The sequence below is a fragment of the Eulemur rufifrons genome, chromosome 17, assembly GCF_041146395.1.
Source record: "Eulemur rufifrons isolate Redbay chromosome 17, OSU_ERuf_1, whole genome shotgun sequence".
Taxonomy (NCBI): domain Eukaryota; kingdom Metazoa; phylum Chordata; class Mammalia; order Primates; family Lemuridae; genus Eulemur; species Eulemur rufifrons.
The window spans coordinates 25,798,171-25,813,066 of NC_090999.1; the positions used below are offsets into that span (position 1 = coordinate 25,798,171).

Sequence of the window (14,896 nt, forward strand, 5' to 3'; positions counted from 1 at the left end):
GCAAAAACTGCTCATTCATTCACAAACTGACCAAACATCAGCTATGTGCCAGGTACTATACTGTACCTGGGAACATTCTGAGTAGTAAAAGTCATATTACATTCTATAATATTCACTATTACAATTATTTTTCAAATGTGATAAATATGCTATTGCACTGATATATAATGTCTTTCTTGGTTCTTGGTAAATCTCTACAGTAAATAATCTGAGAACTTAACCATATCAATGTACTTAATGCATTTTGAGAACTGGTTTATCCAAAATAATCAAAAAGGAAGTTTATTGAAGAATCTTACCAATTCTTGTACTGAATTAATTTTCTTAATTTCAATTTGACATAAAAGATTAATCTTTGCAAAGTTGCCCGGTAAATGCCAAGAAAGTATAACAGCTGTTGAATTAATATCCTTCACTTTGAATGAAGTAGGAGTATGGGGATAAACTGTAAACATAATTTTAAAGATTAATTACTTTAAACATTTATTTAAAGGGGAAAGCTATCTTCTAACATGACCAGTGAGAATGAAAAAACAAAAAAATAAGAAGGTATTTTTAGTGCTGAACAACAATATTCTATCCAGTATTTGTAGAATCCACAAACCTCACTTTTACTGCTGACATCACGCCAACATTTTTTAAGAATCAATCATGCTCAATGTTCTTCAATTGGTCCTGGGAATACTAAAAGGTAGTAAGATCACAGTCTCTACCTTTAAGGAATTTCTAACTTACTTGGGGAATGACCAAGAAAATGAAAGAAAATGAATAAAAGTATAAATACAAAGTTCTAATGCATGGTACAGATAGTAACTGCTACAGGAATTTACATGTAAGCATGGTAAGGGAAGTCTTACAGTGAAGATGGAACTTAAGATGAGCTTTGAAGGAGGAATCAGACTAAAGCTGGCAAAATAAATGTAGAAAAGCACTGCAGGTTGAGACTGAAGGTACAACAAAGCTAACTGCATTACTGGTGACCATGCATATACCCACTTGAGTGGTGGAAAACAATCACATACGTAATAGGTTGAAACGGCAGAGGGCAAATACATACAAACACTACCCACTCAAGGATAAAATGTAGCCATCGTGGCCCCAGCAAAAATCAGGAAATAACAAAGATGACAGGAAGGAATAATTGATAAAAGTAACTCATATTTACAAACAAGGCAACGGGATCATCTACTAATCACTTGCTGGACTGTATGATAATGCACTTGGTTCAAGCTCTTTCTCCTCTGACTGTGAGTCTCTAAGAGAAGGTCTTTATGGCAGCAGTCCCCAACCTTTTTTGGTACCAGGGACCAGTTTCATGGAAGATAATTTTTCCAGAAGAATAGGGGGCTTGTGCCGAGCTCAGGTAGTGATGCAAGCAAGGGGGAGCAGCTATAAATACAGAAGCTGGCTCACTCAGCCTGCTCCTCCTAAATTTCACAGAAGACAATTTTTCCACAAAATGGGGTTGGGGGAGGGTGGTGGAGCTCTGCATCCTGTCCTGGGGTTGGGGGACACAGAGCTCTATGCCATTGCTCTGTGTGCTGCAGAGCCTGGCAGGGAGTTGATGCACATGGATTGACCACGGAAAAGAATGTCAAAAAGATCACTACATTTCATTTCTATTCATTTCTATTTTGAGCTATACATTAATAGGGTTGGTAAAAATTCAGTAATCATCAACAATAAAAAGGAAGAATTATTGATACATACGACTTAAATAGTTCTCCAGGACATTATCCTTAGTAAAAAATGCCAACCTCAAAATGTTACATACTGTATGATTTCATTTATGTAACACTCTCAAAATGACAAAGCAACAGAGACGAGGAACAGATTAGCTATTGCCAAGGCACAGGGATGTGGGGGGGGGGCGGGGAGCTGAAGGGCCAACATGTGGAAGTGTTTTGGTGGTGACAGAGCAGGTCTGGATCTTGATTGTGGTGATGGTTACGTGAATCATCTATGCACAAGATAAACTGCACAGGATGACACACACATACAATAACAAATGAAAACACATGAAAACTGAGCAATGTCAATAGTCTAGTTCACAGTGTTGTATAACAACAGTGTCAGTTCCCTGGTTTTGATACTATACTACAGTTACACAGAATGACACCACTGGGGAACGCCAGGAGATGGGTCCACAAGGCTCTAACTTATTATTTTTACAACTACTGTTGTGTCTATAATTATTTCACAATAAAGGTTTTAAAATTTGAGCAAAAAAATATTTCAGAAATCAAAAATTATAAGACAGAGCTACTTAGTTTCTTTGCAAATGAGTAATTCAAATTTTTATTTAAATTCAATAGTAAAACTTGAAACTACACATTTTAAAGCTTTTAAAATAACAAAATTAATATTAAGTAACTATAAAGAAAATAATCAGTAAAAAGTAATCCCCAGAAACACTTTTCATTAATCTCAAGGCATTTCAACCACTTGTAAAGTTATTTTTAAAGCACTGGATTACATAGTAGCTTACCTTTTTCAGTTATGTTAACTAAAATTGTTGCTTCTGATCGACCCAGAGGATTGCGAGCATACAAAGTAAAATTATATATTTCTTGATTTGGAACCATTTGAAAGAGTAACTGATGATAGCTTCCATTTGCAGACACTTCAACTCTTTTAAATCTAATATATTTTCCTGAAAAACTGTTAATTAAAAAAAAAATTTCAAAATGGCAAGAGATAAATATTGCAGGACAAAATGAATGGGCAAACTTTGAATAATTTTTAATAAAAAGTTTACATTTTTTTTTTTTTTTTTTGAGACAGAGTCTCACTCTGTTGCCCAGGCTAGAGTGAGTGCCGTGGCGTCAGCCCAGCTCACAGCAACCTCAAACTCCTGAGCTCAAGCGATCCTCCTGTCTCAGCCTCCCGAGTAGCTGGGACTACAGGCATGCGCCACCATGCCCGGCTAATTTTTTCTATATATATATTTTTTTAGCTGTCCATATAATTTCTTTCTATTTTTTTTTTAGTAGAGATGGGGTCTCGCTCTTGCTCAGGCTGGTCTCGAACTCCTGAGCTCAAACAATCCGCCCACCTCGGCCTCCCAGAGAGCTAGGATTACAGGCGTGAGCCACCGCGCCCGGCCTACATTTCTAATTATACACACTTTACATACTCAGAGAAGAATATGTGATATTGAAAATGGAAGAAAATAATCAGTCATAAGCTACATAGAAACAGCCTCTGTTCATTAAGGGTTCTTCCTTCTGAGCTTTGCAAAAGAGGAGACATGAAATAGAGTCTACATATGACTAAACTGCAGTATTTACAGAGTACATAATTTTACACAACATACTTGGCTTTATGTCTTGCTGATAAACTAAGGGATCTGGTACATTCCCTATGTCATATAACATGTACTTCAAAGTCCTCCTCGCCATTTAACACCGTTCCCCAGTTATCATTACCCTTCAAATAACGTGTAACTGGTATTGCGTGGGCCCACCAATCCTGTTGGTCTTCCTGGATTCCAACTACATATAATCTCTTTTAAATCATGTGTCTCACAATTCAGGTTTTGAGGAATATCAGGTGGATCTAATAGAAAAAAGAAAAAAAAAATGTAGATACTTATGATTGAATGTATTTTCCCTGAAAACATATAACGTTTTTATAAATGTTAATAATGTTTTTATACAATTTCTTTAAATAAAAAATTTACTGTTTACTTTTTACTTTTGAACAATGCAGTTATTATTTCCATAGCACATTTTGTTAGTTCATATTACATTAGAAATGATGGATTAAAATATACTGAAAAGTGACTTACAGCTCTTTTGGAAACTCCCTATAGCAAATTGAGAGAACAATTATCATTTTTTTCCTTAAATCCTATTTCAAAGTCTATCAAATCTCTCAAAGAAACTTTTATCCAACAAATTAAATCAGAAAAATCTACAGGTTAAAAGTATTATCATCTATCATCTATATATTGTGATATGAAAAAAAACAAGCACCAAACCATATTAAAAGTCAATATAAGTCATGTTACAAGTTTCGGAGTTCTTGAATATAAGGACTATTATTTACAAAGAAGTCTTGATAAAATTCTACATCTCTTTATATTCAAACTTACTACTGCTCTTTTGTTATTTCTTCTGTTTTTTGAGACTGTTCTCCCTGGCATACTGGGACAAGACCAGAAGAAAAAAAGTTCTTTTGTTTTGTTCGTTTTGTTTTTGTTTTTTGGTGAGACCTTTAAAGTGATAAATGAAAATGCTGCAGTCTGACACTGTTTTTTGGGGAAACTGATATTTCTATAATCATATTTAACCAAACATATATAGAAACTGGTATTTCCTACTGTCATATTTATCCAAACTATCTTTCACTTTAAAGTTTTGTTTTTTTTTTAATTATCTACTTGTTAAAAACTCTGTAAAATTTTTATTTTTTTAAAAAACTGAGTTCTTAAAACACTCCTTAGTGTAGCAACCAAAACTTAAAAAATTTCACATACCTTCCCCAGAGATAAGAACAAAATCCTTCAATAATATTTTAACTAACATTAAGAGGAATAATGAGTATTTATATAAAAGTTCAACAATTGGAAAATTAAACTAACATTGACATTTTTATTTTAAAAACTGTTTTAAATTTACAGCCAAATTTTCAGTTGCTTTATTAAAAATAATATAACAAAAATTTGGAATATATTTCAAATGCTGATTATTGTGGGATTTGGCAGATGTATTAAGTTGAAATACTTAAAATCCAAATCTCAGGAACAAACTAGAAAGAAACTGAAGGACATACAGAAGGGGGAAAAATATAAGACGACAGTATTTGAAAGGTAGTATAAGAATTTTCTTTTCAAAGAAAGAATCAACTGAAGCTAAGCAAAAGTTAGGTATAAATCAACTATATTTTATACACCAGCAAATAGAAAATGCAATTTAGAAAACAAAGTCATTTTTAAAAACACCAGAAAACACCAAGCACTAGGAATAAATTTACCAAAAGATGTAAAGACCTCACTTCACTAAGATAAATCAAAGAAGACCTAAGTAAATGGAGGGATATACCATGTTCATGGTTTAGAAGACTCAATATTGTAAGAATGAAAATTCTCCTAAATTGATCTAAAGCTTTAATGTAACCACAATCAAAATTCTAGCAGGTTTAGATCGTATGTGTGTATGTGTATGTGTGTAGGGGAAAACTAGCCAGCTAATTCTAAAATTCTTATCAGTAAAAAATGGTGCATTAACAAGATATTCATAAAGAAAAGGAAATAAATAAATCTTTCACTCTAACACTATAACCTGCTCTTGTAAGTTTCTATAGAGTTCCTTCTGAAGGAAGATGTTCCTACTGCTTGAAAAATATTAAACAATATTTCAACCTCCAAATCTTATAAATTAAGGTTAAATTATGAATTAAATAACTGTGTTCTAGTACTACCATAAAAGATTAGAATACTGTCTGAAATAATAGAAATAGAGATAGTGTATATTCTCATCTTTAAACTTTTAATTTTTCTTTTCATATTTTTAAGTGAACATCTCACTTTTTGGTATTGCTTACAAAGCAACTTTACTACATATACTACATATATCACTGGCTCTCAATTTAGACTTCAGGACCATTTGTGAGAAATGTTGCAAGTAATTTCCTAAAATTCTCCAAAGAAAGAGAATATAATTTTCTAAAATTTACATTTGAACATAATCTCACTTTCACTTGAATTCCAAAATGCACTGCTGGGAAGAGAAAAAGAGGGTAAGGTTAGAGCCACCAAGCTGAGAAAAGTGTACCTATTACTGCTTATTCCCTTGGGAATATATTAATATCTGCATGTCAATCATCACAAGTTACTGTAGAAGTAAAAAAAGAGACTGAGAGCTGCTGTCTAGACCATAGCTGAGAATTATAAAAAAACAAAAGAAAAATCACTAAGCAATAAAAAAAAATCATAAAATCCACTCAATCCACCTCACATATTTTATCCATGAGACCCTTAGACCAAACTCAGAGCCTTTTAATTCAGGATGCAGGGAGGAAGAGACTTACTGCTGGAGGTGACGCTACCAGTGACACCAAAACACAATCACCACAACGAAGGAGGCAGAAAAACTCTAAAATCAAGAGCTAGAAACACTAAACACATAATTATCCATGGATATTTAACATAAGTCATAGGAAGACGGAAGTCGCAACAACATATTCTGGAAATAACTTGGAATTGTAGACTGTAGGAGTGATCATGTTAAAGATGCCTCTGAATGAGGGAGCACACGTCACACACAGAACACGGTGACAGAGCAAGTGTTCTCACCCATGTCCTCCAGCCGTCCTATTTTCCTCAAATACATTATTCAAAAGTTAGAGAAGATACATTTTGCTATGGAAAGATTTTGTATAAAATCATTATAATTTGTTTAATGTAGGTACTTTAAAAGGTATACTTTAATGGGTAGGGAATTAATTTATATCAAATAGTTCCTAAACAATGTATGACTAAGAAATATTATATACTAACAACCTGACTTAACAAAGCTGTTAACCAGGAATTTAAACTAGGCATCAGCTGCTGGATATTTCAAATCTTATTATAAAACCTACAAGTTACACAGATACAGATATGTAGGATATAAGCTTAGGGTTCATTTTAAAACAAGCAAAAATCCTAGTATCTTTGTATATCATTTATACAAAAGACAAAGAGAAAGAAGCAAAATCATCTCTCCCACCAGAAAAAGATTTAAGGCCTTCAAGGAGGCCCAGAACAGGTTAACAAGAACTCTCACTTTAAAATCTTATACTTACATCCTGCAAAAACAACTGTTCCAGATACGTTATCTTCTATCATGAAAACCACATTTGTTCCACTATTGTCCGAAACAGAAATATTATGGACCTCGATTGCAACATTTTCCCCATCGAGATGGATAAGGGGACAGTATGTACGGCCAATCTGTGCTGATAACACTTTTTCTTGACTCACACAACAAAATGTTATATCTGAGCCTACAAGTACCACTTTGTCTTGAGGAAAAACCTTAGCCTGTGAATCAGGAGTCCCTAGAAAGAACAAAAGGAATTATAAATATTTTAGACATCTTTTACATAAAATAGTCTTTATACTAAGACTTTTTCCCTAAGATGATTCTTAAAATAGCCCAGTATATACGCAACATGCCATTAGGTGCTTTGTCATAATGGTGGCCCAAAGACAAGGTATGAAACCCCAGGTTACAAAGGAATGAGGTACATACCAAAAATTATTAAGAACCACATGTGGTTTTATTTACTTATGAAGGGGTAATGGTGAGGAAGCAGAAGCAAATCACAGGTAGATCAACATCTAAGTGTAGGTTAATGTCTAAGAAGTATAAAGATTCAAATTTAACAATTTTATGTACACATGAGAACCACCCACACCAAAAAATCACTCATTAAATCCATTCCTTTCATCCTATGTATATTACTTTCCATTTGCCTAAATACATTTTCAAGTACTCCACAGCCTAAAAACTCATTTTTGGCAACATGGCAAGACCCAGTCTCTACAAAACATTAAAAAATTAGCCAGGCATGGTGGTGCATGTCTGTAATCCCAGCTGCTCTGGAGGCTGAGGTGGGAGGATTGCTTGAGCCCAGGAGTTTGAGGCTGCAGTGAGCTATGATTGTACTACTACACTCCAGCAACAGAACAAGACCCTGTCTCTAAAAAAAAAAAAAAAATAATAACGATTTTCTTTAATCCAGTCCTTCTTTCCTCTGATCCATTCTGATCCATTTTTCTATTTTATCTCTAGAGTAGTTTATCTACAATAATTACCAGCCTTTTCAGGACTTCATTTTATTGTCAACAATTTTCTGGGCCTTCCCTCACATCCCACATTGCCAGCATTCTGCCTGTATAGGAGTTTTATTTAATGTACAGATAAGTTTTGGTATACTTGCAGGTCCTCGTGTTCCCTGCAATAACTCTGTAGCCACTAGGTATCTGCTCTGTGGGCCAGAAATTGGGAACATTTTTGTTTTAATGTAGATTTGATCTCATTAGTACCTACATAAAATTTTTAATTGTTTTTCAATGCCTACTCTACTGATTTTCAAACATTGATGTTTACCCAATCACTTAGCAAGCTCTTTCAAAATACATATTCCTGAAGCCTATCCGAGACTCCAGGCAGGGCAGACTTGGAAGATCCCCAAGTGACCCTCACGCAGCCAGCTGGGGTTCAAAGAAGTGAAAGTTTAAACTGAACCTTGCTCTTCGCTATTTGAAACAAAAGTTCTTTAAATATAAGCTTACAAGAAATGTTCTTCACTGGGCTCCAGTCACTCCACTCTTTGTGACCAGAGAAAAGAGGACTGTCAACGTAGCATCTCATCCCCACGTAATGAGCGGCACACTCCAAGGGCAGGTCTGAGACCCAGCTCCAGTGACGGATTGTGTCTTTACCACTCAGAGTGGTGTTGTGGGTCACCTGAAAGTGGACACAAACACAAAATTATAATTCCAAGTAGTGGTATGTTCTGCTTTCCTTCAGGATTAAAAACATGATAGATTATATACAATCACCAGATAAGTTAGAGGTTTGCCCTGTTGTAAAACTACCTCAGTTTTCTATAAAAAGGAGAGTTGGAGTAACAATAATCATGATTCACTGATGTTTACTTCTTCAACTTTAGGCCCTAACGTATTATCATATAAGATGTTGCTATTCATCAAAACATTCACTATAGTGCACAAGAAAATACAAGCTGAGTACCCTTTATTCAAAATGCTTGGGACCAGAAGTGCTTCTTCAAATTTCACATTGTTTTGGATTTCGGAGTATCTGCATTATAAATTACCAGTCGAGCACCTCTAATCCAGAAATCCAAAATCCAACATGCTCCAGTGAGTATCTCCTTTGAGCGTCATGTTACAGTGTTAAAAACGTTTTGGATTTGGGAGCAATCTGAATTTTGGATTTTCAGATTAAGGATGCTCAACCTGTATACCACTGGTTAATGATCTCCATTTTTCATGAAAAAAACTAATTAATGGGTTTGTATCTCTAAGAGCTGAAGTTAAGGAGAAGACCAGCTTTTCAATAAAATAAATTGTTTTAAACTAGATCTGTTTTTATATAAGCATTCTATATTTTAAAATTTATTTTTAAATATACAATTTATAATAATATAAAATATTAATCTCAATTGTGAGAAATGGGCAAGATTTCAATAAAATATTGAGGTTCTCCTAAACGATAACTTGGGACTTCTAATTAAAGACAAGAGATTGAACAAATTTATTTCCTGCTCTCTTAGCTCCTGAAATCCTTATAGAAACAAAAGTAAACAGATTTTTTTTTAAAGGCACAGCTGCACAAGGACAAAATACAGGAGAGGAAGCACCATCATAAACATTTTGGAAGCTGGAAAAGAAGGTGGCTGATAGTAACTGACTTGGAAGCCCTGAGAAAGCTGAATCTTAAGCCTCCAGTGGAAAAGCCAAGGGACCCCCTAGTTTCTATCACAGAAATGCCACAGGGCTCAGCAAGTGGCTGTACCAGGTTCCCCAGGAAATGCAGGGTGAAGGGGGCTGCAGACAGAAGACTGCCTGAAAGCTGTCTGAAGGCACGTTAGACACCCGGATCCCCTCCCACGCTCTGTGCACCAAAGGACTATCCTTGTTAGCCACGGGAGAATGAAGATTTACATCTGGAAAACTGAAACAGAATACCTCTGGATTAAAGAATCTCAGGAAGAGCTGAGAATGGGGAGTGCCATCCCAAAACCAGAGAGACTGTGGGCTGGCAGTGACTTTGCAAATGAAACACTAATGCACGGGGTTCTTGATTTTTAAATTATTACAAAATAATGGCATTATGACCTGTCACAAAATGACTGATTATAAGCAATTCTGACTTAAATACTAACATTAATAACATATTTTTATAAATAAAAATGTCACATTTTACTATAGACCTGAAGCATTTTCCCCTTTTACTTCACTATTGTAAATTAATTTGTTCTTTCTCTATTTTCCTTACCTCTTGCGATTATTTCTCCACACAAAGATTTTTCCCAAAAGTAGGGAATTACTACCTTGTCATTGTCAACTTGTTATATGTCTGTGGCAATGACTTACATGGATTTAGAATACTAGTTCCTTTCATTTATGTCTGACTTCATTCCCATTTCAGAGTATACCTCTTATTCTAGTATTCCCCCATTAGTTTCTCTCAAAATTACTTTAAAAATAAAAAAGCCTAGTCCCCAAAAGAAGTAATGACAAATAATATTTGCTTAGCTGCTTTACAGATATCAAACTCTTTACTTTTGGGACCCAAGAGCAGATATTATCACCACTTTACAAATAAGAAAAGTCACTGTAGGGCAGCAAGTGATAACCCCAGAATACAAAATGTTAGGCCATAATGAAAAGTTAAGCAATGCTGAGTTTTAAAGAAGTAATGGTTTTAAGGCAACAATGGTAGAGTTATATCAAAGCTAACTGCAAATTACATTGATATAATAGAACTGCATTAAAGTCAAGAAAAAAGAGTATTGTAGGCTGAAGTAATTATGATGGACTTTAAAATAAGGGGCAGAATTTGACCTGGGTCTTGAAATGTAGGTTCAGTTGGAATAGGTGAAAAGGAAGGAGAGGGAATTTCAGATGAAAAAATATAATTATAAAATGTAAATTGCAGCGGCTAAGAGTACAGACTCTGAAACCAAACTGTTGGGTTCAAATCCTGGCTCCACCACTTAATGTCTTCCAGTGACTCTGTATCTTCATCTGCAAAATGGGGACAGCAATAATAGCATCTCCCTCCTGGGACTGTTGTGAGGATAAAAAGAATTAACATACATAGAGCTTTTAGAACAGTGTCAGGAAAAGCAGAAGCACTAGACACCTGCTAACTATAATTATGACTGTTATCATCTTAGGAATGACATGCATGGGTTGTCAGAGATTGCCAAAAAGGAAAAATAAGAAAGTAACTATGAAATACAGAATAATCCTATTTATTATCTTTACTATTTTATCTATGTACTTACGCAAATAAACTGTAAAACCATGAGACAGTCTTCTAACTCTTATATCTACAACTAAGCATATTCCAAATCCATCAAGAAGATAAAGAGGACAAGGCTAAATGGGAGCATTCCCAGGTTTCAGCCGTCAAACTTTCACAGCTATTCCTCACTACCTCTTAGAATAAGAGCACACTAAATGTAGATCATAAGGAAATCACTCATAAATGGGATTAAAAATATAAGAGAGAGGAATAAAGTACTAATTATAAGAATGTTATTTCAGATGCTGGTAAATTCAAGCTTACAGATTTATACAAAATTTCTCAACAATTACTATGGCTAAATATGTTTCAAAACATTTATTTTATGTGCAATATTAGACAAAGATAAATACACTAAATCAAATGTACATTTTCATTTCCTTCATGTAAAACATGCATATTAAAAAGCCCAGACAAGAATATACAAAGATAACACTTACTATGCTTCAAGGGGTAGAATTATGGATTATTCTTCCCTTAATTTCCTAAATTTTCTACAATGGTTACACTTATTTTAATAACTAAAAAGTGATTTTTTAATCATAGCATATTGGTTTATAGAATTTTCTGACACCCAATAATTGTACATATTTATGGGGTACATAGTAATACTGTGATACATATACTGTATAGCACATTCTTTTTAATGAACCCTGAAAGATCTCTAATATACTTCCTGAGTAATCCAAAAGCTCACTGATACCACCTTAAAAGTGGTTTTTAAAAAATTCCGTTTAATTTCGTAAGAAGAAAAGTGTATTTTTGTTCGAACTTACTAATTTTACAAGCTCCATACTCTTTTTCCGTAGAATTTTAATTTCCCAGATGACATTTGAATGACGTGGAAAAACAGAACCCTTGTCATTCCACTTTACATGTAACGTAGAGGTTGAGAAATCAGCAGACAAATTCAAGATTTCTGGAGTGTCTGGAATTAAGGCTTTAAAAAAAAGAGAGAGAGAGAAAACTTAGTAAAATAAATACTGATTCTTCATACTGCAATTCCACTAATCAACTATTTTTAAACTCTATTCCTTCTTGATCAAAAATAAATCATCAAGTTAAAGGTAAACTCTCAAACCTATTACTGAAAAAAGAGAATATATGTGTTTATTTATATAGGCAGCTCCCAACAGTAAATCAGGCAACTTTTAGAAAATTATTTATCAGCTGGCTCTTTCAAATCCATGATACATTCTCTAATATAAACAGCAAGTGGGTTCCCACAATATTCTAGTGTCATTTGGTCTGGAACCTACAAGTAGGCAGCATCAGAGAGAAGATAAAGAGCTTCCTGTGTACGGCTGCAGGTTGGGCCTAAGGAAATGACAAAATACAGAAATCTTGCTTTGGTAAAGGTTCCCATCTGTTTTCTCTGTAACCTTCTTCTCACTCATCTCCCGGTGTCAGAGCCCCTCGTGCTAAGAATGTCACCGACTAGAGGAATGCTATAGGCTCTCACTGGTTCTAGACATGTTAAATAAGCAAGACTGTCGCAGGGACCAAGGCAATGAGTTCAGAAGCCAATAGTTACCGTGCAGAGGTAGCAGGATGAAAGAAGCGTGTCAGAAAGGTTAGTCTAGCAGTGGTACGCAACAGGGTCTGCGGGGGTTTGAGATGGGAGATGAGGTAATTAATTAGGAGACCACTGGAGGAATCCTGGATGGAGTAATAACAACACAGATTATGATGCCACATATGGAAAAGAAAGGACAGAGCCTGATGGATATTTCAAAGAAATGACTGAATCAAAGAAATGAAAGCTTAGTTCTAACGAGAAAGAGAAACGACCAATAGTCTCTCAAGTTTCTAGTCCAGAAAGCAGAGAGAAAGGCAAAACGGACGAGGACCATTGTAAAGAAAGAAAAGAGGGCTGTGGACGGACGACTCGGTGTCAGGGGAGGAAGAGACCATTGGGACGGCTGACTGAGCAGGTAACAAGTCAGAACCAAGGACGTGGACTCAAGAGGAACTCACTGGGTGCAGATGCAGAAAGAACGTGCACAGACACAAGGCAGCCAAGGCTGGTTTTAGGGGCTGCTGATAGACTATTATACTTACAAGGACACCAGCAAGAATCCAGAGAGGGAAAGAGCTAGATGCAGAAGGAAACCAGGGAAAATCCAGGATCATTGAGATAAAAGGAAACAGTTGTCATCTGGGCCAAATAAAACAGAGTTTATAGAGGAAGACCGAGGAAAGACCACTGGTGAGACTACTGTCAACGTCTGAGAGGAAAGTTTGGGAGCACAGTGGGCTGGGAAGCTGCATTACAAAAGGTAAAGGGAAAACTCACGCTCAAGGATTTGAGTATCCCTTAGGGAGAAACTGGGACACTAGAATAACAGGGGGCAGAAAGAGTAACGTACCCATGAAAATCATCTGGTCTCGCTATCTATAAAGGATGAGCAAATCATTAAAAATTTTGGATCGGGGCAAAATAAAGAATGTCTGAGCATGTTACATGCTACGAAACGTAGGCTTTCTGGTGTGAGGGGCAGAGACTTAGACTGTCCTGCATGTTTCCTCCTCAAATGACAGTAAAGGGAAGGTGAGTTAGAAGAAATCTGGAGACCCATCCTTTCTTGCCTCATTGCTATCCTAGTTGTTCCTCTGAAGTTAAGGACTGATTAAATACAGTCACCATAAGCACAAAACTGCAGGAGCGTATGGGGCTAGGATAGCTGAATATGCTAAGTAGCAAGAAGGGCAGAACAAACCAATACAAGTTACCCTTGAAACTTACAAGTAAGTTCTTAAAAATAGATTTAACTAAAATTTGCTGAACACAGTGTTCTACACTGAATTTACATAAAATGTTTAGGGCTGTATAGGACCCAGAACAGGTGGATTTATAGTCTACACTACACAACAAAGTCACAGTTACACAGCTATATAAGGGCAATGGGAGATGCTTTATAGAAGAACTTTTAAGTGGGAAACTGCTTGTAAAAAAAGGAAAAATGTAGGCAAATGAGAGGCAAGAAGTTGATTTAGTGCCAGGAGAGGGAAAGTTCAAGGTGCCAGTGTGGCCAGAAAAGAGCAAGACACTTCCAACAACATGGTTCTTTTTTCAAATGATTAAATATATCATGAGGCAGTAACTTAAAAATTGTGAAACGTGGGAGTATTTTACTAAGACAGCAGTCACTTTTAAAATGCTTCCCTCCCTGAAAAGTCCACATAATTTACATTTTATTTCGATAGCAGTGGGCTACCCTTCAAAACACAAGTCATATCCAATATTTCAAGCTAAAGACAGTAATAGCCATAATTACAAATGAAAGGAATTTTAAAAAGCCACCGTTCCCTTCCTTGTCTTCAGAGCATATGTGGAAGCCTCCCCTAAGCTGCCGTGAACTGCCATCTGCGTTTCTTTCCAGCTAAAACAGACAACTGAGGACAATGTTAACTTGCTCTCTAGAAACTCAGAACTTTTCAGATAGGGAAGGAATTTGATCAAAGCCTTGCTTATTTTTTTTTTTTTTAAGCTAGTGCAGGTTTACCCATAACTATATGCTCTTTCTTCCTTAGAACATCAGGTGACAGCAGCCTTCCCAGCTTTTTTACAGGATCCACATTATTTATTCTGTATCAGAACAATCCAAATTTTCAGGTACTTTAAGAAACTCAGACATTAAAAGTCTTACAAAGATTATTTTTTTTTTTGTGATTGCCCTTGATAAGTACAAACTTTATGGGGGGGGGAGGTGTGTGTATAAAATCTTGTTTGTTTTGTATGCTTTTCAAAGCATCTTCAGATCTGGAGAAAACTTAATTTTTCATACTTTTATTTAGTAGCAAACTGTCAAAGAATCCAAATCCTCTAATGGACAGCTATACTGCCA

The 14,896-nt window shown here is 35.4% G+C and overlaps 1 protein-coding gene across 1 annotated transcript in view; it reads right to left on the bottom strand.

Annotated features, from left to right (window-relative positions):
* The window catches only part of LIFR (LIF receptor subunit alpha), a 109,105-nt gene that overhangs the window by 26,397 nt on the left and 67,812 nt on the right, over positions 1-14,896 (bottom strand). Inside the window, exons 5-10 of the mRNA XM_069491998.1 lie at positions 11,825-11,988; positions 8,285-8,459; positions 6,790-7,044; positions 3,429-3,558; positions 2,489-2,661; positions 300-445 (exon numbers count right to left, since the gene is read on the bottom strand). Coding sequence (XP_069348099.1) covers positions 300-445; positions 2,489-2,661; positions 3,429-3,558; positions 6,790-7,044; positions 8,285-8,459; positions 11,825-11,988 — 1,043 coding nt within the window. The remainder of the gene's footprint in view (positions 1-299; positions 446-2,488; positions 2,662-3,428; positions 3,559-6,789; positions 7,045-8,284; positions 8,460-11,824; positions 11,989-14,896) is intronic.